At 39.0% G+C, this 26,035-nt stretch overlaps 1 protein-coding gene across 1 annotated transcript in view; it reads right to left on the reverse strand.

Annotated features, from left to right (window-relative positions):
- Positions 1-26,035, reverse strand: part of LOC133460480 (triple functional domain protein-like) — a 95,298-nt gene that overhangs the window by 65,727 nt on the left and 3,536 nt on the right. Inside the window, 1 exon segment of the mRNA XM_061741050.1 lies at positions 7,014-7,064. Within this exon segment, the coding sequence (XP_061597034.1) occupies positions 7,014-7,064 (51 nt within the window).

The raw sequence follows: 26,035 nt of genomic DNA on the forward strand, positions 1-26,035 counted from the left end.
CTAATCACATTGACTTCACTTTGATCTCTAAAATGTTTTATTTTGAATTTATTAGTTTAATTAGCGTATTCCTCTTCTGTGTTTAACCCTTTAGTGATGGATAACTAAAGATGAAACATCTTTTAGCCCTTTGGTCTGGATCTTTGTTGGTGATCTCAGGAAATGTGTATGAAATGTCCATGCCAGACTAAAATCTTGAATCTAAATCTTGCATTACGGTGCAGGGGAGGCTTAGCTGCAACAGTCTGAGCCAGTTCAGTTGTGATCACAGTTGCTACGCTGCTGTCAGTCAAGAAAACCGTAAACATTTCAAAACTTTTGATCACCTATAATAGCTCAATACCACTACAAATTATGCTCAGGCTTTCTGGATAATTAAGTTTAAAACCACATGCTACTTTCCAACACTTGCTTGTTTTATGGACAACAAAAGACTGCAACACTGTCCTTAGCAGCTTTTAAAATTATTTAAAAAAAAAGTACTGTAACTATAGAATAAATTAAGCTGCAGTAAACATCATTATTCTCATGTTATTAATAATCAATAGACGATCAGCTACCACTATGGGGACAGACACAATTACCTTGATGAGGAGGTGTAAATTCAGGAATCTACAGAAGTCAATGTCATTGCCTGTCCTAAATCAAAATGACAACTTACCTCCATAGGTTGAGGTGAGCAATATATAGCAAAAGCTTTTCTATCCCATGAGACAAACACACATCCGGACCATTTTTTCCACAGTGACTCTGAGTCTGAACTTTTCCTGGGTGACTACCCCGGTGTGAAGTGGGTGAACCACAGTTATCAATGATAAGACTACACCCATGAGTCAAAATAGGGCACGGCCAGAGAGGGAAATGCCAGAAATGTCCATCATCCTTCGCTGGAGCAACCGTGACACAGTCAGCTCATCATTCTAGGTCAAGACGGTCACTGGGTCATGTTACTGTTTGTGTGTCAGTAAATGTGATCACACATACACACACCTCAGACACTTCCTCCGAGAGGTCAAATGAGCATTAGACTCATAGAAACAACAAAGCACTTCAAGCAAACAAACACACAGCAACATTTCCCCAGAGACTGCGACAAATACCACTTGAAGGGGGGGGTGCAGGGCATGTTATAAAAAAAAAAGAAGTAAAAAAGCAGATGGGGGGGGTATGCAACAGCTGCCCGGACAAGGACAGATGGGATGGGTGGTGCAGTCAGTAGAGGGAGGGGAAAACTTGCCAACAAAAGGACAAACTCGCTGCATCTTCTCCATTTGATTAAAGAGCAGTTATGCAGCGACTCAATCTCTTAATGGCTGCAGAGCAGCTGACCGAGACACAATGGATCGCAGCCAGATGTTGTAAATCAAGACAAATGCAGATCCGTGTCAATGTGTGCGCATCCCACATGGACGTGGACTTGGTACGTTCACGTCATGCCAGACATTCCTCACTGAGGGATGTGTGGGAATAGCAGGAATTTCTTGAGCCTGAGGGATTGGACAGGAATAGTTCATCCACGACATGGACACCCTGATCAACCCATGAAACCCAAAGCCTGTTTAGAAAGAAAGAAGACTGGACTGGGTGGTTTTCTCCTACACAGACGGCTCTTTTCAGTGTGGGGGAAATGTCTAAGACTGATTCACTTTTCTTTGATAGTGTAAATTGAATTCCACCAACCTGGACATATTTTACAATTCCCAGTCTAAATTTGGACTTTGAGGCGTTCTCTGGCCTACAAAGTCACAACTACAGTGGAAAATAATAATTGCAGTTTTACATTTAAATTAAAAAAAAAGAATAAGGGCCTGATTAACCGTTTTTTTACACCTCGGTTATTAAGTAGCTATTAACAGGTTTTTTTGGCAAGCATCAAACCGTTTAAACGTTTCCTATAGCAGGTCAGAGACCTGTGAACCTCGATTGTTGTTTGAGAGGTTTAAAATGTATTTTATTCCTACAAAAGGCTTCTAGTATCTATAAGGAGGTTTGAGAGAGTTGCCGTTAACATGGCATATCAAGGTTTGAAAATGTCACAATTTCAAAACCACTGAAAACGTTTAATCAAACTTTGGAAGCTTATTCATGTCTCAACATGAATGCAGGGATCCCTGTAAGATGCAGAGCGAAACAACCCCACCGTACTTGGCTGGCTTTTATGATGGCTGAGCCAAGGGAACCACAAACACTTTTCCAAGAAAATAAATAAATAAATACATAAAAAAAATTGTCGACATGAGAATTTTTCTGCTACTGAAAAAAACCCAGATATGGCAGTACCATATTATAAAAACTTCTATGTATGCATCGGTGAAATAAATACAGTGGTCCTGTTATCAACGCAGATAATAGTGCAAATTAATAAGGTAGAATCCACTATTTTCCCCCTGACATTGCCTCACTGAGTGGGGAGTAACTAACATTCTGAGTGTCATTATTAAGCTGAACCCACATCTCATACCCCTCTCCTTTTAACGACGGTGCACATTTCTTCTTCTCACGGTATATTTAGAGAACAGCCTGTTCTGTTGTGCGACAGTGGTGTGTTGGAGAGCACAAGTAATGCGCGCATGTGTTCAAGTGAGCAGTCGATTCCATCAGTCGCAGCGTTCTCCCCAACACAGATCTTGGCGTTCCTGTTTCTGTGTAAAACACCAACTGCACACACATCAGATTCTCATTCCAGCCCATGCATGTGGTCTTGCACGTGATGCTTGAGATTTACACGATGGATGTCAATAATTTAGGGATTTTTTTTTAAGAGTTGTTCTGATTGCGGTACAGAATTGGAAATTAGGGATGCCCCGATACCGATACTGGTATCGGGGCCGATAATGCTCTCATATACTCGTACTCGCCCAGCACGACTGGGAGCGGAGGAAAGCCTGGTGTTCTGCCGATTTCTGCTGCCTTGCCAAAAAATGGTTTTCTATCTTTGTAGAGCTACAATTTTACTGTGTTTTACTCCCTAGCCCACTTCCTTTTCTGCCCATTTTTACATCGTGCAAGAAATGATGGGCAATCAAACTTTGAAAATGGACTGTGCGCGTGCACAGAACCACAAAGTAGCATTTCTCGGCAGGGAGCAAGGATCGGCAGCACACCGGCCGGCTGAGTTTTGTTTAAAATTGAATTTCTGTTGCAAATGATGATGACTTGGTTTTATATAGCGTCCTTCAAGGCACCCAGAGAGCTTTACAGAGATCATTATTCATTCATGCACATCCTCACTGGTGGTGGTAGCTACGTTTGTAGCCACAGCTGCCCTGGGGCAGACTGACGGAAGCGTGGCTGCCATATCGCGCCAAACGGCCCCCCCGACCACCACCAACATTCATACACATTCAAGCACATTCATACAGGGCAAGGTGGGTAAGGTGTCTTGCCCAAGGACACTACGAAAGCAAACTGGGACAGAGCGGGATTCGAACCGCCGACCTTCTGATCATTGGACGACCCGCTCTACCACCTGAGCTACTGCCGCCCCAATAATAAAATAAAACCTGTCTTCGAATTCATTGCATTTTTAGCCTAGTTATTTTTGTGCTAGAAGTATCAGATCGATACTCGGTGTCGGCGAGTACACAAATTAAAATACTTGTACTCGGTGTGAAAAAAATGGTATCGGGACATCCCTATTGGAAATACATTTATTTACGGCAGAATAAGGGAATATTGGTACCTGTGAGCATTAACATCTGTCCAGCATTCCATTACCATGTAATTTGGATCAATATTTATTTTATTTATTTTATGCGATACTGCCATGCAACTTCCTGTTTCTAGCTGCCAGGCGGTGAAGTGATAACATGTGAGTTGTTGGACTGAGCTAAATAAACAGAAGCCTAGGCTTCTATTTCCAGAGGTGGCACAAATGAAACTCAAATCAATACAAGCAACCTTATCAAGCTTTTAAGTGGCCATCCCATGAACAGGTGGGAGGAGTTCATTGAGCCGAAGGGGAAGACAGATGAACAATTACAGTTATAAAAATAAAATATAAAATAGTTATAAAAACTATATATTTCATTAGAAAAGTTTAAGAACTTTTCTAAAACTAACACTGCATGTCCCAGTAATGCTATCAGAAAAGAAGATGGTGGTATTAGAACATCGACATTAGTAATTTTTGCATTTATTTAAAACACAGTTTTGCCACTAAAGGTTTCTTGTGTCACCATTTGTGTGTGTGTGTGTGTGTGTGTGTGTGTGTGTGTGTGTGTGTGTGTGTGTGTGTGTGTGTGTGTGTGTGTGTGTGTGTGTGTGTGTGTGTGTGAGAGAGAGCGAAAGAGAGAGATCCTCTTCATAGCTCTTCTGACTACTGAAAGAACTACTTTTTGTGTACACACAGCGGAAATTACAGAGCTGACTATAAAATTTAGTTATTAGGGACCTTTTTTTGCTCCCTCTACGTAATAAGTAGTGGTGGCAGTAAGTACTCCTGCAGTAAAAACCGCTTAACATCAGCAGAACAACAACCATTTAAACAACAGCTGGACTCACAGTGCGGCACCGGGATTACCGAGCCTATATGCCACTGAAGAATTACAATGTGAATTGCACCCACCTATTAGCTCCCAGCTGGCTGTTATGTCACTTAAATGCCATTATTTCCAGAAAAAAGAAGAGAAAATATAAGGTGTGTTGTCTTTTAAAGTGGTTTTGAATTCATAACTTATGAAAACTTAAAAAACACTTTAAAAGACAACACAGACAACAACACTCATGAGTCACTAATCTCAAATAACCTTAAGATCACGTTAATGGAAAAGGACTTTGTATTAGAGTTTTACTTCTGCCCCTATTTTGCTTTTCTTTTTCTAATTCACACCATTAATCTTGTATATTGTACTGTTTCTTTATCATGAGCCTGTCTTTGTGCTTTCTGCTTGTTTTTTTACTCCGAGCTGAGTTTTTCTCCCCCACTTTTCTGGGCTACTAAGGAGACTCAGACGGGCTAATTCACAGTTTGCCTTGCCGGACTCCAAAGAACCAAGAAGAGCTGATCTGATTGGACGTAGCAGTCAAGCACAGCTGTGCCTCTATTACTATGAAACTGCTGTAGGCAGGTTGGGCTGGTGCAGGCCATGCCACCGTTCATACACAAATAAGTGGGTGACTAGTTGTTAAGACATTTTAATTAATTACAGTGCAATGTTTATTGCAACCAAAGTTTTAGCTCGGGAGGCAGAAAGGCTTCAGTTTTAGAGTAGTTTTAACTTCGTGGCAGCACAAAATTGTTGAGTAAAATTCTGCCAAAGACAACTAGAAGACTTAGCAAACATCTGATCCAAGAATGAGAATGTGAACTCAAGTTTTCTTAATAAGATATCATGAGGCACATATCTCGTGCTGTTGAAAACAATCACATTTTTGGGAAACATAAAAGTAAAGTGAACTCTTTGTCCATGCCAGTCCTTTTTGTCCCCCAAAGCTGGCTTTTGGCCTGGAAGAAAGAGAAAGAGACAGCACATCATCTTTCCCTTACCCCCGCCTCATTCTCTTCCCTCCATCCGTCTAGCCCTCTAATAGCAGGGTAGACTAACCGAGCAAGAAGCAGGCCAGGGTTACCCCAGCGACCACAGCAGGGTAGAAGGGGAAAGGGAGAAAAAAGAGAAAAAAGAGAAAAACAAGAAAAAAAAGAGCGACCTAACAGAAAGAAAGACAGCTTGTTATTGGTGCCAAGTGTTCATTCTTCCGGGTCTTTTGGTGCCACCTGATCCCATTCTGGCTAACTGTGACGAGACAAAGAAGCAGTTTGGTCGGCAAAACGCCAAGTTTCATCCCTAAAATGCCAAAAACACTCATTTTGCTTCAACACGTCCCACTGTGGCTGACTGAGAATCAGTGCAAAAGAGTGTGATTTGCTTAACAATATACTCAAGTTTGCAGCTGCTGCAACTGTCAACAGTTGCAGGTCTGAGTCCTGTAGCCGCTTCTGCTGCAGAGATTTCAATCTGCTAAAATGCGCCATCTGGAGGTGATGCTTTTACCCTGCATGGCTCACTTGATTACTGAAGATTCTCACTTCAATCCTTTCAACTAAAGCCTGGCTCTGCATTAAGCGCTTTAAGCATAAAAAAAAAAGGAAGCAAAATAACGGGGGAGAGAGGGAGAGTGGACAGTAATGATATCTACATCACATCTGTCGAGGTCCAAAGGCATTCAATTCATTATATAACATACCTAATCCCTTCCCCCGCACCCCACAAAAAAAACTGTAATTAATTAAAGTATTTTCTAGATATGAATTCACGTTGTCATCAGCTTTCTGTGTACACTGAAGCCGTCTCCATCCATCAATGCCCTGAAGCTTTGGCGCAACCTGCCAACTCGCTGCCCTCCTTTATATCTTGGGTTGAAGGGATTTGTGATTTTTCAAGACTTCCTCACCAAAGCACCACTACAGACACTCTCAGATTAAAGTCAATTATTTGTGCATCCCCTCTTTTTAGAATAGAAACTTTTAGTATAAGAAACATTTAAAAAAAAAAAAAAAGAAAATCCCTCTGAGACACAAGGGAGAAATAGTCTTAAATCTCAAACTGCTAGTATGCCTCTCCAACATGTCACAGCAGAGGTACGGCTTGAGCTGTATTGGAGGCTTGGAGAAAAAAAAAAGAGAGGCAAAACCCGGTGAATAAATCATTACAGAGGAAACAGGAAAAGCATCTATCACAACTCTTCAGCAAGAGCCTGCGGTCGCCACAGTGATGAGTGCTGGATGAAAGTAACCAATCACATCCAAGCGAATATCGTGGGAGGGGAGGGAGGAGAGGAGGAGTGAAGAAGAATAAAGGAGATGTGAAGAAATATGATGACAATAACCTGTCATTGTCACACTGAAATATTAATACTGTGTATTTATGTGGGTGTCTGACGCCCCTTATTTCCACTATCGTTAAATGTAAACCGTCACCACAGACAGATACCCGTACAGAGAGAAACAAGCCAAGGGTGGGGGGTAAAAAAACATAACGGTGTGTTTTTGTGGATGCAATTGCTTGCCATACCTGCTATCTGGCCCGACACATCTCCTTTTGGTTCTTTAGGGAGGGATCCATCTGAAAGTATAGAAAAGGATGAGAAGAGTTTACCTACAAAGATAGAGGACTATATTTGGGTCATGTTTTTAGCTAACATAAAGAAAAAAAAACTAGGAGTAAATACAGACATGGATTTGAATAGAATATTGACTATTAACTGATTACTCTTAACACAAAACTACTTTTTATAAAGAGTTTTGGCTTCGATAAACACAAATCAACTGCCATGTAAAAGATTTTCTATCATTTTAATTTAGCAAATAAAATTTAAAGACGTATACAGCTGCCTATGGTAGGAATGGCATTGTTGTTGTGAGGCTTTGGTCATAACTAAAAGTTGAAAATATTCCTCGATAATGACTCTTTATGAGAAATAAGGTATACAATTTCAATAATGAATAGGCATTTCCCTGTAAACCAAAACAAACAACTGCCAGTCAAGCTAATATTGGAATCAATGACAGTGACGAAAACTGACCTCAAAACATGACTGAATGAACCACAATGCTATAGATGGAAATAAGCTGCATTGCTTCACCAAAACAAAATAGGAGATGGGGAGCTTTTGTTCTAGCACAGACAGTTTTTCAGAGTACTGCTTTATTTTCAGTCTGATTGATAGAAAACTCTCCCGACTCAGCTTGTTCAGTGAAGAAATAATCAAAGATAATCTAAATGTGCAGAGAAGACTTTATTTTAATTTTAAGAACCAAAATACAAACTTAAAGCCATCGGTGTGAGAAAAAAAAAAACAAAAAAACTTGTCTGACCCAAGTATACAGGAGAATCATCTTCTTATCACCCTATAAACTCATGACCAAAGCCCAGTGGTTTCTCAGCTCACACAACAATTGGCCAATTGATAAAGCCTATAGCTCTGGTGGGAAGAAGAGGCTGCTGCTGTGACTGAAGAGAGGATACGGTCAGTATCACGCGCTGTCAACATGTATACAGACAGGACACTCAATTGGCTTAGTCAGAGACACATGCTCCCTCTGCTCTGACTAAGGACTACGGCTTCCTGTTTAATCTTACAGCTGCAGGTTGGGTGGAGGGTGGTCTGGGTACAAAATATTTATCATCGCACATTTAACAATACTTACAAGTTTAAAGCTAGTTTGATTTCAAGACCTGGTTTTATTTTCAATACAAGATACATTTCACTGTCTTTGTTTTGTTTTCCCCCCTCTACACTATGACAACTATTCAACAGACTCCCGTTGTGGGCTGTTTTTTGAGGATCAGGAATAAGCTAGAGGACTACAGATACCTGGATGTTTACCTGGACCACAGACTGGACTGGAGAAGAAACACTCAAGTGTGGTTACATGCACATCTAAATCAAGCTATTGGCAACAATCTAACTAAGGATTAAATTGGAGGTTCAGAGAAATCCAAGTTTACATGCACGAGAAGATAAATTATTATTGAGTGAGGTGCGTTCGACTCCACGACGCTAGGTGGCGCCACACACACTTTTGCGTTGGCTTTCTTCCGGTTAGTTCTTTGCATAGATATACATAGTAAAGGCCTTCTACTACTGTATTAATATTCTGAATTTCGCGGCTCGTCACTTCCAGAAGGAGGAGTCCCGGGGCACTCGCTAGCTCGACTAAGCGTGGGTTGCGTATACATGCAGGAATAACTTAGATTAGGACGCACTGGCACTATTAGCTCAATCTCAAGAGCTTTAGTTCGGTTCGACTGAGGTGTATACATGGCTGTTAAAAACTTGATATTGGTCGGATTAAGGCAACAATCCGACTTTCTGTTAGCCCATGTAAACGTACTGACTGACACTATACAAGCACTGAGAGCACACAATACTTCTTGAGGAAGCTTAGACCATTCAATGTTGTGAGTCAGAGGAAGTAAACAAAGTGATAAAGAAATCTGGCCCTGTGCTGTGGACTGTCCACAAGTGCCCGGAGCTGACTGTGCAAAAAAGGAATATTGCACAAGTAAGTTACACAACATAATGACCACCACTGGACATCCTCGACACAAAACAGTGATTAAACAACAGCATCTTCACCAGATGTTTCTCTAGGTGGACTGCAGAAGATAGTTCCTGCCAACAATGACACCCTAACACAAATGACTCTCTTGCCTGACTTATTGTTTCTCATTATTAGTTATACTGTGACAATAACACATCCCTATGGGGATTTATAAAATAAAGAAAAAAAAAACATTCTGAAAGTTAACTTTTAAAAAAAGAGAAAAGAAAAAGCTTAACATCACATATAAATGTAGAGAATCAGATGAGAATGATTGAGAATGCAACTAACATTAAATCAGAGAAGCACACAAATCAATGTTGTCAATAGACCCAACAATAGCATTAGTTACTCGTGAAGAAAGAGTTTTCTTCAAAAATTGAATTATCGCTGATATGCACTTGCTAATGCACAACACATGTCCCTGACTTATGTAACACCCACACCATATTTACAGGGGAGATGCCCACCACAGACGAGTAGAACATCCGTTGGGCTTAGACACAAATCAGCCCTGGGTTCAAACAATTCAAAAGACTTTAATTATAACGCTGCTTTGCTTAGGGTCTCTGGAAGACAGAAAAACAAGGACCAACTGATTGTGACACTGAATGGGACACGAGTCAAAACATTTCATGAAGGTTTATAAGATTCAGAGGCAGGATATTACAACTAGTTTTCATCTCTAGAATCACAAGATCACAAAGTAATCCACTAGGTATGTACGATATTAAATCACCCTTCTGTTTATAATCATCAGTCATAACAATACAGTGGTTCTTCAACTTGACAAATGACTCCTTTCTGGCTGCTTTAATAGACAAGATGCAGCAACTTTCTGCTGGTGGCAGTTTCCATTAATGAGCAGCAGAAAGCATGCATAAAACTGCACAAGAGCAAACTTGCTGGAAACAAATGCCAACGCCAAAGGCGCACACCCACAAAAAAGTATGGGAAAGCAGATCTGAGCGCTCAAGAGAAGCAGAAGGATTTCATGGGAAACTTTTGTAAAGCCATGTACCTGGAAAAACATGACAGAGAATGAATGGGATGAAAGAGTAAAGGAGAGAAAAAAGAAGGCAGAGAAAGACCAAACACCCCACATACACATACTTCACATATTTGTAATGCCAAAGATGTTAACTTAAGCCAATTTGTGCAACAATGTAATACCAGACTACAGTAGAGGCTGCCCACAACGAATCATAATGTAAACAGTACAAGTAACAGTTGAGCCAGAAGTCAAACACGCATGTAGAAAAAGAAGAAAAAACACACATAAATGTGTGTGTATCCATGAAGACACATATATCCATGAACAGGGGGCTTCTCATCTGGGATTATTCTGTTAGAGAAGTGGGTTAATACAACCAACCACACAGATAAATCTGTACTCGCACGGAGCCAACTTTGTCACAAACTATATAAGCCAACAGCTAAAACATCTGCCATGCTGTTTGGATAAAGTTAAACTGATCTCACACAGATTGAAATGACTGTTGAGGAAACAGACAAAAAGAAAAAAAAGTGTAGAAAATGCAAACAACCCAATTCTGTAAACATCCAAACTCTCCAACAGTGGACTCACCTCAGCGTCAGCTCTGCTGAACACTGGCCATACTGTATCCTAAAATCAGCTCCTTTCTACAGACAGCTCTCTCTTATCCCGGGACACACAGTTTCTGTCTCCGAGCCCGCATTAACACGAGACCACCCTTTCTGAGGGCCCCTGCCTTCCCCTTCTCGGCAGGCACACTCATCGCTTGACTCACACACAAATAGGAAAGACCCCTTTACATTTAAAAATGCCTATTGTGTGGCTCACACACCGACTGATCTGAGGTGGGAGGCACAAAAGAAGTGAGCAATAACCTGCTGTCAGAGCTGTCTTGGAGGGTATAGCTGCAGGGCTGAGAGGAAAACAAGTAAATGTCTTAGGGCATGGACAGCACTTTCAACACAACATAAGAGATCCGTGAGAATATTTTTGGTGCCTTAAACGTTTCATTACATATTAAATAGTCTACGAAGCAATAAAGAGAAAGCTATGCCATTGTGTTGTGTATTGTATTAAAGAAATTAGTATCAAGAGGGAAAAGTCTACATAGTGCATACCGTAAGATAGAAGAAAAATAAATCATTGCTACCAGATAGGGGGGTATCATCAGCTTACTTCAGACTTTAAAAACCTTTGGAAACAAAATATATAAAACTCTAGGAAGATAAGAGATCAGTCATCTACTACAGACCTCTAACTGAATGTTACTATATTGCATTTATTCAGATTTTACTGGATTCATATACCGTATTTTCTGGACTTTAAGCCGCACCTGTATATAAGCTGCATCCGCTCTATTTTAAAAAAAAATTAATAAAAAAAGATATACAAGCCGCACCTGTATATAAGCCGCATCCGCTCTATTTAAAAAAAAGATACGCAAGCCGCAGATATTTATGTTGTTAGATTAGATATATACTACATGTACAGAAGGATTTTGAACTGTAAATGATGTACATGTTTGTACCTAAATAGATCCTTTCCTAACAGTGTCTTTTAACACGGCAGCAACTTTGCTGATTAAAACGGGACAGAACCAAGAGAAAATAACCAGTATTTATTTATCTATTTATCTGTTTGAAATCTGCTTCTACCTACTTCTATCTGCTAAAGAAGAAGTAGTGTATTCTTCTTTGCATTTATTTTGTCTTGGTTTTGAAACTTTTGATTCTAATTCCGGTTAGAGCGCCCCGAGCGGTGGAAAAAAAATCCACAGAAAAGCCGCACCTTTGTATAAGCCGCATGGTTCAAAACCTATGAAAAAAGTAGCGGCTTATAGTCCAGAAAATACGGTACAAATATAGACACATACTAAACTAATAAAACCACAGAACACAGAGTGAACTCAAACTACCGGAAACAAAACAATGAGAAAAACAATTGACTGGTTATGTTATATTCAAGTACTGACATTCCCCTGTGGTTGGCTCTGATAACTCTTTCAAATGTATTCAAATCACATAGCATGTGATGAATTAGTTCATATTAAAAAAATAAGTAAATAAAACTACAGATAACTTGAGGTGATTCTGTGACACAACAGGTACACTACTTGGTATAATACTGAGGATAAAAAGGAAGCATTTTGTTCTCCACCAAAAGTGAAACCACCTCAACATAGTTGGGATATTTTACTGAACACTCATTTGTTACTTCCTGCAAAGTTACATCCGCATATGGTGGCAGTAACTGCCCACTCAGGTCAGACGTCAGCAGAGGAAGAGGTAACTGATTTAGGTCAGGAATTGATGATTCTGATTAGGGCTGGGCGATATATCGAGATTTTTATATATATATCGATATATTTTCAAACACGATATGGTACGAAAAATAATATTTTTTTTTTTACATTTTTTTTTTAATGATTTTGATATAGCTTATTTTGTGACAAATTGACTTGAATGTTTTATTTGAGATTTGCACAAATGTTTTGTTATTTGCACAACTGTCAACCTCAGTGGAAAAGTCTGCCTGCTACTGTCTACATTGTATTAATTGCAGTGTATTTTAATTTAATTGTTATGCAGGAAAGGGATATTTGTTTTATTTTATTCAAGAAGCATTTTTATTCTATATATGCAGGCAGTTTATTTTTATTTCATTTGTTTTATACATTTTGATATTGTGCAGACCTCTGTTAATAAAGGAACCTGTGTGACATTTGGCACGAGGCTTTGTATTAAAACTGACTGTTTTTTTAAGGGTTTGCCTCAGAAAAAAATGAAGCTAACAGAGATGCTATGCTATAATGCTTTGGGGGAAACCCCATTTAAGGCACAGAAAAAATATTGAGATATATATCGAGTATCGCCATTTAGCTAGAAAATATCGAGATATGACTTTTGGTCCATATCGCCCAGCCCTAATTCTGATGTATATAACAGATATAACAGTTTCATACATTCGTTGAGAAAATAAAGTTTCCAAGTAAAAAAGTAACAGTTTTTTCAAGCATAGGAAGCATTTTGGGGAATAATTCATACATGGCAAACCACCTGAGCAGGTGCTGCACACTAAAAACAATACATACAACACTGCAAGGCTTTCTGGGAAATACACACTTGAAAATAGGATGAAAAACAACAACAGAAAACAAACAACATTATAACAGAAGAGCACTGGTTTGGTGTATCAGCTCATACAACTAGTTCCTTTGAGTCACGATGCACAAAAATACCATTCTCCAAGCCAATAATATCACCTATTGCAAAAAAGGGCAATTCTGTCCTGAAGATTAGAACCTATGACCTTTTGAACTGATCTTTATGTTACACAAGGACTTCTACAAACTTCTGAAAGACTTCAGTAGTTTGTAAACATTTTTTAACAACCGACTTGACTGTAATATCTATAGTGGATCAACCTTTTTTCCTAAGTTATTGGCCCTGACCACGATAGGGAGAAAAAAAAAAGGTGAAAAGTGCTCTGAGGCAGATATGGAAAGAAAAAGTGAGCGTGATGGGGAGGGCAACAGTGAGAAAGCAGTTTTGAATGCCCTGGAGAGACCCAAAGAAAAAAAAAAAAAGAGCACAATGGTCTTTCAGGACTTGTCCTAGTTTGGTTCCCTCTCTCTCCGTCTCTTTACACTCAAAAATAGCAGCAGATACCCTTTTGGCAAATCTTTCACAATGATCCTAATCAATTGAGAGATAGTTCTATTCTTTTAGTTTCTCCTTTCATTTACAAATTTCATCCTTAACACAGATTGGCAAAACATTTCGTATCCTCATTGTATTCAACAAATTAGACTTTCTCTCTCCGTCTTTCATTTTTAGAAGTTTTTCTCTCCTTTTTTTTTTGCACATGCACAAAAAAAAAACTAGCATATTTCCCTCAAACGAACAGCATCATCAGTCAAACAGCCCCGGGCTTATCATTTATGCTCTTCACATAGGAAAACAGCTATCTGCAAATGTGATCTCAGAGCAGCTTACCACCTACACCGCCCCCCTCCCCCTCCCCTTCAACATACCTCCTGTCTTCTCCATCTTTTCCACCTTTTCTCCATTTTTCTCTTTACTGCCGCCTTCACTCTTTCCCCTCTCCTGTTCCAGTTTGCTTTAAGAAGACGGCGACGGGGTGGCAAATTTTCCCCGAGCTCACACCAATTAGCTATCACGCCGGAGAAATTACGGAACGAGAGCACAGCAGATGAGGGAAAAGTGGGACAAGATCCTTTTTATAAACACGCAGAGAGGCAAGCGGTTTGCATATTTGTGTGCATGTGTGTGCTTGTATAGTAGTGTTTTAGATTCTTTGAAGTGGGATTTAAAAGAATCTTTCTGTTAATTCTACATTTTAAAAATCCTAATAATTCAATTCCCACACGGATGGGCCAATAGACCATATTTGACATATTCCACTTTTATCCGTCTTTAATCTAACAAGGAAACAATGCATGCAAAGGTCAACTGCCACTAGGTCACTCTTAACTCTTCCTCGTCTGCTTTGCCTGCTATGACTCACAGGGATACTAATCGACAGCTACGTCACCACATTGACACCGTGGTGTTTTTGTTTACATTGGACATACAACTTGCTTAGAAACTCATCCAAATGTAGCATGCGACCCACCCTTGAACCCAGGACTCTATATCTAGACCTTGGAAGCTGATAGCTCTTATCAGGGTCTTATCTGGTCGCTATTGGGGCAGCAACTGTCGTGTCTGTTTGTGTAAGCTGTAAAGTCTCAGCAGAGGGCACAAGCCTTTGGAGATCTGGTTCACATAGGCCTGTCTGTAAAGAAATAACACGACACAGACACAGGCTGACATGATAGCTGCTGTTGCTATAGTGATGGTCTGAAAGCAAAACTATGGTAATAAAGGACAAGATACCATTGTTTCTTTGGTGAAAAACATCTATTGAAACATCTAATGAAATATGTCAAAACATCCACTGGAGTCATTATTCATCTTTTCTGTGTATACTATTAAACAGTAGCTGTTCACCAGTGCATACGGTGCACAGGCGAACAGCTACCGTTTTGCTACTTAAAGTCTATCCTGCACTTAACATCATAAATAAACCAGAGCAGGAAGCTCAATTTTAATTATATCAAATATCTGCATGGCTTCATGCATTTCGACAAGACTAAAAAGGAATATATTAGCATTTTAGGTTGATATACTAATAAAAAGATGGAAAGTATCCTCAAGGTCTAAAGATGAACACGGTGCAAGGTTTCTTAAACCCACATGCATATGATGGGGCAAATTATGTGCTTCAAAACAGTAGGTCAAGGCAGTGGGTGGCATGGTGGCTTCTTCCACCTTTTCTTTAGAGTATATAACCTAGGGCTGGGCGATATGGACCAAAAGTCATATCTCGATATTTTCTAGCTGAATGGCGATACTCGATATATATCGATATTTTTTCTGTGCCATAATTGGGGTTTCCCCCAAAGCATTATAGCATAGCATCTCTGTTAGCTTCATTTTTTTCTGAGGCAAACCCTTAAAAAAACAGTCAGTTTTAATACAAAGCCTCGTGCCAAATGTCACACAGGTACCTTTATTAACAGAGGTCTGCACAATATCAAAATGTATAAAACAAATGAAATAAAAATAAACTGCCTGCATATATAGAATAAAAATGCTTTTTGAATAAAATAAAACAAATATCCCTTTCCTGCATAACAATTAAATTAAAATACACTGTACAATTAATACAGTGTAGACAGTAACAGGCAGACTTTTCCACTGAGGTTGACAGTTGTGCAAATAACAAAAAATTAGTGCAAATCTCTAATAAAACATTCAAGTCAATTTGTCACAAAATAACCTACCATATCAAAATCATATTTTTTTTTTTTTTTTTTTTTTTAAAATCGATATAAACTATATTGTTTCGTATCATATCGCGTTTGAAAATATATCGGTATATATTAAAATCTTGATATATCACCCAGCCCTAATAGAACCTATAAAACAACAAAGAGACTGGAGGCAAAGGAAGTAACTAGCTTGTCTCCAAAAATCTGGGGGAAAAAAGGACTATCAGCACCTATAAGTGCTGCACAGCACAGTCTCCTCAGCAAGAAGGTTCCTGGTTTAGATCCTGACTCAGATCTAGTTTGGGAGAGTCTGCCTGTTCTTCATGTTTATGTGAGGTTTCTCCATGTAGTTCAGGTCTCCAGAAACATTTTCTCACAGTCCAAAGGCATGCATGTTAAATGGATAGTTAATTCTAATTTGTCCGTAAGAGTGAGCGTGCATGGGTATTTGCTTTATTCATCTCTATGCGGCCCTGGAGATCTGTCCAGGGAGCACCCACCTCCAACTCAGTGACAGATGAGGTGAACAGAAGGAACCTGGTATACAGAGATGAATGGATGTATAAGCCATGAAACATTCAATGATCATTTCAAGGCTAACTATTTGGCATTATCCTCAACAAAGAAAAAAACATAATGAACTTCCAACTTTTCTGTTTTTATATTTTGAGCTGTTTGAACTTAAACAAAAATACTTTCCAAATGGTCAAGTCTAAAGGGGTCTTAGTAAAAACATGTGATAAAGACATCAACTTTGCTAATTTAAAAAGAAAAAAAAAAACACATTACAGACCGTGTGTGTGTCCGTGCAAAATACCTGCCTTTGTTTACATCTACTCTGGACGCCCGTAAACACGGTAATCCCAAAGAATAGACACCAGATTAGATTAAATCAGTGTGCATAATCCAATGATCTCTCACCTCTAACATCCCTAATGCTGTTAAAGCCAAACAACATAACACCGTCACTCACACATGTGACATGCAAACACTTGTAGTACAGCCAAACAACTCCTTTCTGCATTTCCACACCATCCAAGACAAACGTGGTGAATAATATCCAGACTTTCTGTTACAAAGACCTTGCGCTTTACACATGTTTCCTTTATGGCATAACTTTAAAAAAATAAAATAAAAAAATCTGTGGATTACCATGTTCCAGCACAACAGGCATGCATGGCCACTGTGTTGTTTTATGCTTCCTAAAATCTTCCCACCTCACTGGTAAACAGTTAGGGGGGACTTTCAACACTGCCACCATGCACAGCACATCCAAAGACAAGTTTTTTAGTTTTTTATTTATCTATAAAGATCATTATTTAAAGGGGATCTGTTATGAAAAACACGGTTTTTCTTGCTTTAACATGTATAAAGTGGTCTCCCCTCAGCCTGCCAACTCAGAGAAGGAGGAAAGCAACCAAATGCTGCAGTGTCTGTACAGCCGCCCGGATGAGCCATCCAGTCTGATGTGGCTTCTATGAACCGTTCAGATTCTGCTCCCGTCGTTACGTAACGACAGGAGCGATGCGTGAAACCACGCCTACAACTAACTAGGGATGTTAACAATTATTCGATTTTCGATTAATTGCCGTTATGAAATTACCCGATTAAAATTAACGATTACAATTAATCTATTTATTTATTTTTTTTTTTTTCGTTTAATTTCACCAGCTGGTATTACGCCCGGACTACATTTAATGCGACACAACGCGCTGGTCCGCGCACATAAAGTTAGAAGAAAGAGGCGGGTATGTTTGGTTTTAGTAATATCATGCTCAGGCAATGAGTCTGCAATGGCCCAGACGGGAGACACATGTAGCTCAGTGCTTAACTTTTATTTTGAATCCACTCTATATTCTTCTGGTTGTTCTCCGATATGCTCCCCTAAAGCCTGAATTATGGTTCCGCCTTAAATCGTCGCAGAGCCGCCGCCGTAGCCTACGGCGGCGGCTCTGCGTTGTTGTAACGCGGAACCATAAATCAGCCTTCACCCGGTACATACATAGGTTCCTCTAAACATCTGTTCCCGCTACAGTTTTAACTAAAAGAAAATGTGCTCCAATACAGTAGGTCTCATAATTTTATTTTGAACACTGCCAAAACTCTAACTTAAAACGTAACTAGAACTTAAAATTAGCTTGACACAAATCACACTATTATGGCTGCTGCTACTACTAATAGTCTTGAAGTGCACTTTATATTATATTCCTTGTGGTACAAAAATGTCTTTTTGTTACTTTTGTATCAAATAAATATTTGATTAAGGAATACATTAAAATGTCCTTTGTATTTTATATAAGCAAAAAAATTATGTTTGTATCTCAGATGGGGAAAAAACGCCGCTTATCAACTAATCGATGATCGATCGATAAGGTTATCAACTGTCAATTAATGAAATAATCGATAATTTGCATCCCTACAACTAACTCCGCCGGCCGGAGCTTCCGCCATTTTTTCGTAGCGGTGTATGGCGTCATTCGCGTCAGGTAGCCAATCAGCACAGTACCTCATTATCATAGCCCCGCCCACTCAGAATCCCTCATAGAGAAGGAGGTTAGAGAATGGGAAGATAAAGACATGGCTCAGAGGCTGAATTTCTAATTTATTTAGCAAAAACAATCAAAAGCTTGTTTTTAAGACATTCAAGGCCTGTTTAAAATAGGTATTAGATGCCATAATAGGTCCCCTTTAATATATAAAAGCTGTGTTTTGTATTATGGTGCTCTCTGTTCATGTTTTTCTTTTTTTTCCCCTATGAACAGTACATATTAAAGTTCAAAGTGGTATGTGACTGTTGGATGTGCTTGTTGTCCAAAGAATGTTTGAGCATCCAGAGTCCCCGGGGGGAGGAGGGTATGAATCAGGTCTTCTAACCATTTTAACAGAACACACAAGCTACATAAAATAAACCTTTCTTGCCATCTCTGATGCTATGCCACTACCCAAAATGTTACATTTACATCCTTTTTAAATCATTAATTGTATGTCTGTAGATTTACTTACATAGTAAAATCTCTACATATTAAGGGTGGGCAAAAATATCGATATGGCAATATATCGCGATACTTTTCCAGCTGATTCAATATCGATATTCAAAATTTGAATATCGATTTTTTTTTTTATATATTTTTTATCCCCGATTTTTTCCCCATTCTATCACCCAGTGCTCCTACCTAAGTGACAGTCCTGGGCATTGCCACTCTCTACCAACCCTGGGAGGGCCCTGCACTGAGCTCAGGTTTTATTTCACGTTTTATTTCATTTTATAATTTATTTTTTATATAACACAATTGCCTGTCCTTAAAAAATGAAAAATAATGGACAGAGGTTTATTTATTTATGGATTTATATCTATACTGACTGATCACTGTGCCTGTCCTTGTTTTTAGTACCCATCTTTCTTGTGTTTATTATCATTTGCCACATAATTAAAGCAACCTCATACTAAATTTAATGTTAATTTCATATGATGTAAATAATATGAAAAACATATACAAATATGTTGTAACTTTAGCTTGTATAGTTATAATAAAACATTGTTTTGACTCAGTTTGTCCCATGAATTGTCACTATAATCTGATGAACGTGCAATTCGGATTTTAAGATCCATCACTATCATCTAATGTACAACTTTGATTTTAAGATGTGTAACGCATTTTTAAATTTTTCGATGAACTATGTAGAATATAATAATCGGGATATCGCATAATCGGGATATCGCAATGTGTATCGTATCGTGGCTCAAGTATCGTGATGTGTATCGTATCGTGAGGTTCTTCCCAATACCCACCCCTACTACATATAGCAATACATGGTGTAATTTTACACTGAGCTGACGCATGAACCTTAAAGACCTCAGAAAATGTTCCCATTTATACCCTTATTTATCTATAACTTTTAAATATAATATGTAATTCAGACAAAACAGTTATTATATTTGGAAATGCCATCTGGGAACTGCACGAACCCAACAAATAACTCAAGATAGGATCATCTAGGTCTCAGATCATTTCAAACTCAGAATCCAAGAAAATAAACGCTATTAATAATAAGTAATAATGAAACACAAAACACGTGATATATACTGTATATTCACATACATACACAAATATGCGCACGCACACATTTATACACACAGATATCTTACTACTAAATTTGTCTTCAAAGTAATTTAAAGAGGAGTGGCTTGTTCTGCTGGTCTGTTTAAAATGTAATGTACCAGTGCTTGTTTTGATGACACAGATTGTGTTTATTTAACTACCCACGGGAAAACGGAGGGCAGGAGCCCACCCCAGCTGTCACCAGGCGAGAGGTGGGGTACAGCAAGAACAGGTCACTAGTTCATCACAGAGCTACACACAGACAAATGAGACAACCAGCCAGGCGCACTCCCTCCCTGAGGACAATTTACAACATGCATGTTTTCTGTCACAAAGGGAGAACCTGCAGACGTCACAGACCAAGCTGAGATCTGAACCAGCTACTCAAAACCTAACTAACTGACTGGTTTTAGCATTTTACCACCAAAGAAATAAGCATACAGAAAATATGTATAATTCAGCAACAACACGCCCAGCCGATTATTTTTTGTACTATCTTGAGCTCCATAAAACCTTAAAACCCCTTTATTGTCTTAAACCGTATATGCATAAACTGGATTTCCATGGCTTCAGTATATGTGTGCATGCACATGCTTGTAGAAGCTGTTCACGCCGTTATGTTTGTGTTTCATTTTAAGGAATGAATGCCTCTCTTCACTAAAATATTATATTTTAATGATGAAACATTTCAAGCAGATGGAGCATTTCATATATCCGTGTTTTAGCTTCATCTGCAGCTCCTACAGAAAAAGCTTTTACCAGCCTCCCATTTGCTTTCAATTGACGCTGCTTTCCATTTATATCGTGTTCTCGCAGTTCCCTTTTAAACAAATGTTCATTGGAGGTGTGCTGATAAACAAAATAAAAGTGCCAGTAAAAATGCCCAATCACTGTAGAGAAGCAAAACTAAACGTAGTACATTGTAACCACTACAACAAAAAGGACAGGGTCAGCGAGAACAGCAAAGAGAATGAGGTGCTCTTGTGAGAGTGAAAAGCTACCGGCTAGAAGAGAGACTATGGTTTTACACAGCTCTCCTCCTGCAAACCACATGATATCTGAATGCTGTGATGACTATTGATTATTCAGCGTTACAGTTCTTTCTTTCAAATGCATTGAAACTTTGCTTTATACAGCAAATGTCCATAGTTTTACAGGTTAGACATGTTTCCATCAAGGTTTTATGCATTTTCTAAAGCTGCACATTAGTGAACCTTGTTGGAAAGCGTTGGTATGCACATAGGGAGCTTGAAACAGCTGCTGTGAATACATTCTGATGTAGTGAACAATTTACTCACACGATTGATCACTTGAACAACAAGCTATTTGCTCTTCAAGGGAATCAACATAGCTAACTCACTGAAATGAAAGAAAAATCACAGTTGAAAAAATGTTTATTTCTTTCCAATGAACAGCTCCTTTTATTCCACATCAGGTGATTTGGCAGCTGATTTGTATTTTCTATTCAGTGGTATCTGAAATATACATTTCAGGATAGTTCATAAACTAGATGGCAACAACCATCTATATGAAACAGCGACCGACGGGCCTATATACACCGCAAGCAACAATAAAACTACCACCAATGGCAGGTAAAGGAAGTAACACTGCTAATCATGTTACAACACAACGTTCATGGGACATAAATTCATGTAACATTGACACTTGGCACCTCGCCAAAACATTTCTACAGCCCAATCGCAGCCTGACATGCTAACAGGAATCCCCTGCAGCAGCAGCCTCTTCCAGCAGGACATCAGTGGGTGGTTTATAAAAAAAAAAACATAGGAAGTCCTCAAGAGCACAACAGAGTCAGAAGTGTTCACTTAGCCTTGAAACTCCCCAGATGCCAATCTGATGGCATCTACAGGAAGCAAGCTCAATCTAAAAGTACCCACCCTGCATCCCCCCCGGGGGCCAATAGATCTAATCCCAACGTCCCGGTACTAGATGTTCTTTATCCACGCGCTCACGGGTCACCACTATTTTGGCAGTAAAAAGGGGGCACACTCAATATTAGGCAGATGGCAGTAATGTTATGGCTGATTAGCACTTAGGTGGCCACCATTCGATATGTTGCTATCTATTTTGGTACCTTTTTCTGCACTTTTTCTTTCAACACAGATTCTGATTATCAATTGTTTTAATATATTTGATTCTATCAACACTACAGACAATTTCAATGTTATGGTAAGGGTATCCCTCTCTTTTTTGTTGCTGTTGTTGTTACTTAAAACCTATTTATTCCCTATTTTATTTCATCGTGTAAATACTCACTATAAATATTCAAGTTTAGTTTATGTCATTTTAATTGTGGACTGTTTATTTTATTCTTTATCTTATTTTATTACTTGTACTTTGCACCATGGGTCAGAGAACTGTCATTTCATTTGTGCCGTATGTTTATATAGCATATCAGACAATAAAGCTTGAAACTTGTTAAGTAGCACACAACAGCCCCCCAGCCCCAGTACTACATTCATACTGTGAGGAAGTTGCTTATAGTGCAAAAGTATGCTTTGCGATGTAAAATAGAGACAAAGTTGATCATAGATTTGTAGAAGAGTGAGGCATCAAATGGAACTGCTCCACAAGACTAAATGCATATATCTTGTGCAAAGATAAACAGATATTATCAGAATCAGAATCAGAATCAGAAAAGCTTTATTGCCAGGTCAGACATAAATCAGACGAGAGAACTTGACTCCGGTTTACACCGATGGCACCATTAATACGGACGCCATACTAACTTTTAAGACTGTGGTCAATGTTTAGTTTGTCAAGTTTGTTTGTTTATAATTCAAGATACTTCAATAAACAACTACATATCTTATACAGCTGTAAAAAATGTGTGCAACACTCCTTTAAAGTTGTTGACTTTTTGGAAATGTGGTTGGAATATCATGTTTCATACTCAGTTCTTTAGTTTCAGTTCCTGTACAACTTGTCAAGTCAAAATATGTACAGAAGCTACAGTACACCCCCACAGAAAAAAAAGGGAACAGAACATAGTGACAACTGACTCTCCTTTTCTTCAGCTGCATCATCTGTATTGGTCACTGTTGTTCCAATCATCTGCGTACGTCCATACCACAAAGACTTTACGATAACAACTCTGCTTTGTACAGCAAAGGCTCTGGCTTCTGCTCAGTGTCTGACTTGGCAGCTTTGAGCCTGAAGGAAACATTTAACTGAGGGAGCTAGATCAGTCCTCATCTACTGGATCAATATCCATTAGTCTCAGAGTGTATGTATTCGAGCATGTCTGTGTGTACAGACCTCATCCTGGGTGAATGGGCCAGAGCCATAAACGTGAACTCTGGATCAGATTTCTCTGATGTGTTTCAGGCATTTTTCTTGCACACACACACACATACACACACACCCACATACAGACAATGCTCATTCAATCATACCACACCAACCATATGAATGGTGTGCTGCAGTCGATGTTCATTCAAAAAAGGCCCCAGTGGTAAGGGGTGTAGATCTTACACTATGAATACTACCAAGCATTGTCAACAAGTGATTCATGAAATAAACACTGAATTATTCTCTTAGTCATCATCTTCGAGACCAAAGATATGTTTGGAATGGAACGACTTGATGATTGACAACATACCACAACAAAACTCCCCATTTCAGAGCTTGGAGGTCTAGGTATTAATTCCAGTCTGGAAGACATGGGAAAGAGACGGCGAGAGATGTGTTTTCTCTTTCTTTTTTTAATCAGTTGTCATTTCACATCAGGACAAAGCAACCCAAGACATGACGGCAAAAAAAAGAAGGGGGTGGGGGGGACATATAACATACATTGATAAATGAATGCTAAGACAGCAGGCAAGCAGGAAAAAGAAAGACTGTGGAGAATAAAGGCAAAGACAGGAAAAAACGTGGGAAAAAACAAAGAGTATAAATGCCAAAGGATGGAAAAAGAGATGTGGATGGAGCTAGAGATGGAGGGGAGGAAAAACCATAGCCTGTGGCGTAAGACTGAAATCTATGCATGTCAGAACAAGACTCCCAGTCTATGAAGTAGAAGTTCACCAGCAAAACAAAAAGGAGGGGTTACCTCACTAACATGACACTTGAGCCTCCCCTCCAGTGAGAGAAAGGCTGTCTACACTTGGTAAGACTTTGGTAGCCACACCGTGTTAAGGTCTCCCAAACACAACTAGGATACTCTGCACATACTTCAAATGTTTCACATTAGCTTTTCAGAAAACTTAAAAAAGTAGAGGTAATTTACATGCAATGTTCTGCAAAATAAGCAATCATACCAAAGATAAAAGGTTTGAAGCATAGACACAGGACGATAGACCTTTCTGCCATCCCTCAACAGCCACAAAGTAAGGACATATTTTGCATTTTGTTACAAAACTAATTAGTGTTGCGCAAATGTAATATTTACAGTAAACCTCTGCCCATGCTCATAATCATCTCATACAACTGAGTACTTGTTTGTGACACCATCCGTATCAGTTCCACATAATCCCCGCTAAGTGTAGCTTTAAAAGGTGTGTTTAACAAGGTGTGCTGGATTTAGAGAAAACAGAAACATTTGCTCCCAAGAGACATTCAAGTGGTAAGAAAGCACTGGGCCACTCATCTTTAGCTTCAAGACCAAAAGCAGCATGAAGCCAAATAAGATCAAGTTTAGGGTAGTTGGTTGTTAACATTACAGTAATTGAGTATTCCAGAGGGTTTGTTTTGAAGACTTAAATCGCTCCAAATATTAATAGAATGGATGGAGTGCAGACTGGTCTCCAATTTTATTTAATTATACTTTGTTCAACCCTAAAAGGAAATACTAATTTTGTTGTACAAAGTCAGTCGGTATTATAGTCACTTAAGAGTCACTGTAAAAAGGTTATAGCTGCGGGAAGCGAGGATATCTTATCAACATGTACCGCATCAAACCTGAAGAAGTTTTAGACTTTAGACACTAAAGAAATTATGGTGTTTTATTATCGTTATGATTAATATTGCCAGCTGCAGATAGCTGCTTGTAAACCTGTACAAGAATATAAGCAGAAGCTAATGATCCGTGTTACTGGATATCCTAGACAAAACTATTTTAGTGTAAGCTCTATAGTTGTGTAAAGGGAACTTTTTTCCAAATTGTGCAAGAGCCAAAAAAAGTGGCAGCAAACATAAAAAGTTTGATATTGCAACAAATCCAACCATAGATTGGATTATGAATGAAGTAGAACGACAGCAGCGGGGCACTATCAACAACACACTGTGGCTGCATGATACCTTTTGCTTCTCTCTAAAAGAGGTCAGATCAGTTCAGCGAGGATAGCAAACTTCCTTTTGCGGCGTATTGTCTCACCAGACACCAAACCACAGGAGCCAGAGCTTGCATGTCAATACTCTACATTCCCCCGATTGTTTACCACACTGACTGTTCTTTAAATCCGGACTTGTATCACAATCACGGTGCACCAATACAAGCAGTGTATAAGCAATACACAAAGTACACCCATGTTCAATGAAGCCTGTTTCTCACTGAAGTCGCAGAAATATAAATTTAAATATTTTACACTCTTTGATGCACATATCACCAGGACCATCATAAGTACAGCACACTTATCTGACATTGTAAGTACGTATACAATATAAAACTATGACTCACTCAACGTTATTAATGTTTAAATGTCCTGTTAACAAATGTACCTGCTGCAGAAATGCTCAGGTCTACCTTAAGTGGGGATATAGAAACTTCTTCTTCTCCTTTTGTTTTTTTCCTTCAGGGGTTGCTACAGCGAATCAGTTGCCTCCATCTGAGCCTGTCTTCTGCATCCTCTTCTCTTACCCCAACTACCTTGACGTCCTCTTTCACTACATCTATAAACCTCCTGTTTGGTCTTCCTCTGGTTCTCCTGACTGGCAGTTCAAAACTCAGCATCCTTCTACCAATAAATTCACTATCTCTCCTCTGGACATGTCCAAACCATCTCAGGCCCCGTTTCCACGTAGCAAAAACGGTGGTGTTTTCATGCGTTTTAGCCGTTCGTTTACACGAAAACGAAGCTCAAAGTCACCAAAAACGA

The sequence above is a fragment of the Cololabis saira genome, chromosome 15, assembly GCF_033807715.1.
Source record: "Cololabis saira isolate AMF1-May2022 chromosome 15, fColSai1.1, whole genome shotgun sequence".
NCBI classification, from domain to species: domain Eukaryota; kingdom Metazoa; phylum Chordata; class Actinopteri; order Beloniformes; family Belonidae; genus Cololabis; species Cololabis saira.